General features: G+C 32.6%; 1 protein-coding gene across 1 annotated transcript in view; it reads right to left on the reverse strand.

Moving 5' to 3' along the window:
• Positions 1 to 1,220: 1,220 nt before the first annotated feature.
• LOC102584278 (uncharacterized) overlaps positions 1,221 to 5,638 on the reverse strand; it is a 5,257-nt gene continuing 839 nt past the window's right edge. The window contains exons 2-5 of the mRNA XM_015305547.1: positions 5,133 to 5,429; positions 4,973 to 5,041; positions 1,649 to 1,704; positions 1,221 to 1,434 (exon numbers count right to left, since the gene is read on the reverse strand). Coding sequence (XP_015161033.1) covers positions 1,672 to 1,704; positions 4,973 to 5,041; positions 5,133 to 5,396 — 366 coding nt within the window. The 5' untranslated portion in view covers positions 5,397 to 5,429 and the 3' untranslated portion in view covers positions 1,221 to 1,434; positions 1,649 to 1,671. The remainder of the gene's footprint in view (positions 1,435 to 1,648; positions 1,705 to 4,972; positions 5,042 to 5,132; positions 5,430 to 5,638) is intronic.

Genomic DNA, 5,638 nt, shown 5'->3' on the forward strand with positions numbered 1-5,638 from the left:
GACATTTAGGTAAATGTCAGTATGAGATATATTACATTTATTTTTGACAGTTAGGTAAATGTCGATATGAGATATATATGACATTTATTTTCGATAATTAGGTAAATGTTGGTATGAGATATATGACATTTATTTTCGACATTTAGGTAAATGTCAGTATGAGATATATTACATTTATTTTTGACAGTTAGGTAAATGTCGATATGAGATATATATGACATTTATTTTCGATAATTAGGTAAATGTTGGTATGAGATATATGACATTTATTTTTGACATTTAGGTGAATGTCAGTATGAGATATATGACATTTATTTTCGACATTTAGGTAAATGTCAGTATGAGATATATTACATTTATTTTTGACAGTTAGGTAAATGTCGATATGAGATATATATGACATTTATTTTCGATAATTAGGTAAATGTTGGTATGAGATATATGACATTTATTTTCGACATTTAGGTAAATGTCAGTATGAGATATATTACATTTATTTTTGACAGTTAGGTAAATGTCGATATGAGATATATATGACATTTATTTTCGATAATTAGGTAAATGTTGGTATGAGATATATGACATTTATTTTCGACATTTAGGTAAATGTCAGTATGAGATATATTACATTTATTTTTGACAGTTAGGTAAATGTCGATATGAGATATATATGACATTTATTTTCGATAATTAGGTAAAATGTTGGTATGAGATATATGACATTTATTTTTGACGTTTACGTAAATGTCGGTATGAAATATATGACATTTATTTTTGACATTTAAGTAAATGTCGATATGAGATAATTGACTTTTATTTTTTCGACATTTATGAAATGTCACTTAAACTTTTTGACATTTAGATTAAATGTTGGGAAAACAAATTTCAAGACACTTATTCGTGACATTTATAAAATGTCACATTGAAATTTCTGACACTTTAGTTAATGTCAACAAATGCTATTATTAAATGTCATAAAAATTGGTGACATTATTTTATATTTTGCTAAATGTCATATTAATATTCTAACGTCGCTACCAAGTTTCTTTAAACATCACAGAAAAATCTATATATAGTTTTTCTTAAGACACAAATACATACAAACAATCTGTGCATTCAAAAACTATCTTCTTCATGATAAGCAAGAAATATTATATAAAGCAAATATTTTCTAATATTATAATCAAAGAACAAAATAGCAACATAATAAGTTTCCTGTAAAAGTAAACAATGTCGAAACAAATTATCTTTTCTATCTCAAGTAAAATTGAGATCTAACTAAATGTAATAATCTCAACATAAAACCAACTAATTAACTTCTAATTCGAATGGAATTAAAATCTCCTGTAAATTTGCAATAAATCTTTATGAAATCATCAATCCAAAAGTCGAGCATGTTGAAGTTGATACTTGACCTCAATTTCCTTAAAAATTCTGCACAAGAAATGCACATAAGAAAATTTATAACTATATGATAATAGAAATTAGATCCCCATTAACTAGAACAAATTGGGATATTAAAAATGACTAATTGAATTTTTCTAAAAATAAAAATATTAAGGAATTGATGCAAAAGCAGTAATTATATACATGAAATTTTCCTCCTTTTGAAAGAAAAGAAAGATCTTGTAGTTTTTTTCAAACATACCCACTTCTTTTTATTTGTGCCAACTACGCTAGTTCCAGTCTTCTTATCATGTTAGCCTGAGAAAAAACATTAAATTGATTATTTTGATACTTTATGAAATACAAAACTTAACATTTCAGTGAATACATAAGTGTGCCAATTTTTCTGGAAGGAAAGTAAAAAAAAGCAACAAGAGAATCAACAAATTAATTGTTAGTTGTTCAGCTGGAAATATAGGTCCACTACCAGGCACTGTAAATAATCGAGATCCATGGCTTCTCACCGTTGGTGCAAGCACTACTGATAGAAAACTAAGAGCCACAATATGTCTTGGTGATGCAAAAGAAATTGATGGGGAATCAGGATTCCAACCCAAAGACTTCTCCGAGACACTGTTACCACTGATTAGAAATGTCAATGATGCATTTTGCAGCGCAGAGGCACTGGAGAATATGAATGTCAAAGGAAAATTTGTATTGTGTATATCTGATGGTAATGTTACTAGAATTGATAAGGGACATCATGTGAAGGATGCTAGTGGTGCTGGAATGATATTCATGAACGATGAATTGCGAGGGTTCAATATCTCTACCGAACCACAGGTTGTTCCAGCAGCACATGAGGTGATCCAGGCTTAATCTATGACATCAAACCCGAGGATTATGTTCATTATTTATGTGGTTTAAAATACCAAACAAAGCAGCTTGTTTGTATTGAGAAAAGTGAATTGCTCACCAACAATTCCTAAAGCAGAACTAAATTATCTTCTTTTTCAATTGGACTTGGATTAGAAGCTCAAACATATACGAGGACAATGACTAATGTTTGTGAATGTGTCTCGTCCTACGTTGTAGAGATTATTTTACCATAATCCAATAGATTCAAGAGATAACAACAAGCTAATATTTAGTATTAAAGAAGAACCAAAGCTATTGCAACAACACAATTAATATTATGTGACGAACTGTCTTTCATTTGAAGGGCAACCAAGTTCGTACATCCTCGACTGATTGAACCAATGATAAAGAAAAACAATAGCTACACCACGACTTGACTTCACGCATAGAGTCAAAGAATAAAAAGAGAGTAGGCAAAGGACAACAAAAGTCAATCAAAGAATTGTAATTGACCCTAAGTAAAGCTCTATGTAAAGCACAGGTAACCATCAGGCATCTGCAACTTCGATTTGTAATTGGTTCACAATTTTTGGAAATTCAGACAAGGTATTTTGCATCAGAAATGCTTTAGCAACAACTAATATCTGCTTCTTGAATATAACAATTGAAGTATCCCAGAGGCAAAGTACTTCACCAGATTGGTACTCTTTAAGGATAAAGCCAACTTTGGTTAGCACATTTTCAGTAACTGTTGGTTAGGTCTGCTAACGTAGCTTAGACTCATATTTAAGTATCTAGAGTTAAGCACATGAATATTAAGCAAACTTAACTGAAGCTGCACAAGCAATTCCCAGAAAATCATAGTCATACAGGTAAAAATATTATTACACATAGCTCTTATATTGATCTTGTTGAACCAGATCTGCCAAACAGTCCAGGTACAGGCAAAAATACATAATGAAGACAAGGCAGCGGCTGGGAAAACACAAGAAAACAAAGTGAAAATCCTTGAAAAAGTCTACATCTCTATCCCTTGACCAGGAAGAAAGTGAAATCTTCAATCTCCTTTACTTGACTGTGGTCCTATATAAGGAAGGAAGTGGACTTCGCTACCTGGTTTAGACTTTGTACTTCTTTTTATGCTCTATTAGTAGTTTAGTACTCTAAACTATTTGCACTAGTTATACTATCTTTATTCGTGTGGTGATATGTTGATTCTGTCATTTTGATTTTTTGGTATTTATAAAATTGAGGAAATGACCTGTGTTCTAGAAGTGCTACTCTAATGATTTTGGATATGTTGAGGTTGTATAATATCATAGTTTCTTTTCCATTTTGAGTCGTGCCTACAATTTTAATATCGGATACATTTCTAGTGTCTCCTTGATAAATTAGCATCTCTTACATCTTTGCCCATGAATTCCAATGTCCTGATGTGTTTTTCCTTCCTTTATCGTTACTGTGTTAGTGTTGTGCAGCTGCCTGTATGACGTGGGAGTTGGCAGATTTAGGAAAGCACTTCATCACTACAATAATAAATGGTTCTGATCTGGTGCCTACATTTTAAACCGATTATGTGTTACCAACTCCTATATCCCAAAATCCTCCCTCTATGCCTAATGTACTTGCAGACATGGACAAAGAAGGAAATACAAAGGCCTCTAAGATCACAGGTATTGAATCAATGCTCCCATTATCCCTCACCCCTTTAGATAATTGTTTAACTATTGTGGAAGCTGTTGGAGTGTTGGATGGAGGGTTGAAGGAGAATTTTACTAACTTGCAGGAAGGGGTATCCAAAGGGGGGTTTCTGCATCATGATATACATGAGAATTTACACACTGACCCTAAGAAAGACCCTAGAGATTCTACTACCACTTCTCATCAGACCACACAATAGAATGAGCACAATCAACTCATCCATCAGGGAAAGGTTTTCGGTCAGGGACACAGTAAACATAATGATCAACAGAGTAATCTTAATACTTCTCATAACACTCAAAAAAAGAATCAGAAAAAAGAATGTTCATTAGAGAGAATAGGAACAGAACATACAAGATAGTGGGGGCACAAAGCAAGGGCAAACTATCAACAGCAAATCTCAGGGCCAACTAAGCGAAAAGAAGAGAGATGCGATCAAAAGAAGGCAACAACAAGCAGCAGGGACATAAGAGAATAAGGGGCAAGAGGTACAGGTTCAAGTTGGTCAATATGAACATAAATACAGATTATGAAATGATACATTCTGAGGATGAGTATGATCAGGACACATAGTCTTTGGTGCAAGTTTTTCAATTTTGGAGGCTTAATGCATGAAAGAGTTGACTTTTGTCAACATCCGAAGATTCTGATGTCGAATCAAAATTCCGTCAGTTCCATTAGCTACAGTTGGGTCCTTTTGGTTTAGAATGATGTTTGGTTCGGGTTTTGAGGCTTCTATTTGGAGTGTGTACGATTAGGCGTTTTAGCTTTTGTGGTGAAAACTAGAAATAATATGATAAATTAACACAATTTATTTCACTATACCAACTAAAAAACAACAACAACAACAACCAAAAGAAAAAGATGATCACTTAGACTATTTATGTGTACATGACACACAATTAACTGTTTGTCGATTAATCCATATTAAACAAGAAAGAGGAATTAGTTGATCTCATGATCATATAAATGTTAGAATTTACGCAATTAAAATAAAATTCAAAATTTTAATGAAATTTTCTCTAACCTTTCTTGTGTGAACACTAGGAACAAGTGATGATGGTTGTTGACAATCTTCAAGTGGGTTATCAGGAACCTATTGCAAAAGAGGAAGACTATTATAATTAAGAGAAACTAAGTTTTCATCTAAAAAAAGTAATTTTTTGTGAGCAACACAATTATTTCACCTGCTCTGATTTTAAATTTGCATCAATATTAATTCCCAAAGACTCTACATATGCTTGTATTCCTTCCTTCACTTTATCCGCTATAATTTCTTCCATATCCATTTTTGCTTCCGATAATTTTCTCTCCATCACTTCGTTATTCTCTTTTGCTTCCTCTTTCGCTTCTAACAACTTTTTATCCATCGCTTCCATCTCTTTTTTTGCTTCATACATCTTCTCTGTCATCTCAATTTTCATAGCTGAGGTAGCTTTTTGAACTTCCATCTCAACCCTTGTATCAAAATCTCTTTTTTCAGCCTGAGATAGTTTATATACGGGTCATATACTATGCTAGGAGATGCTCCTTTTCCTAGAGTTCAGACAATTCCATGAGTGTCTGATCCCATTACATGGGAGTACACATCATTAGGAGCACTTCCAGGGACATTCAACTCAGGATACACCTCGGCAAGATCATCCATTTGTTTCTTTTTGAAAGAAAGGTAAAGTAATGAGAAGTTTTTAAA

Source organism: Solanum tuberosum, unplaced genomic scaffold, assembly GCF_000226075.1.
Source record: "Solanum tuberosum cultivar DM 1-3 516 R44 unplaced genomic scaffold, SolTub_3.0 scf00840, whole genome shotgun sequence".
Lineage (NCBI taxonomy): Eukaryota > Viridiplantae > Streptophyta > Magnoliopsida > Solanales > Solanaceae > Solanum > Solanum tuberosum.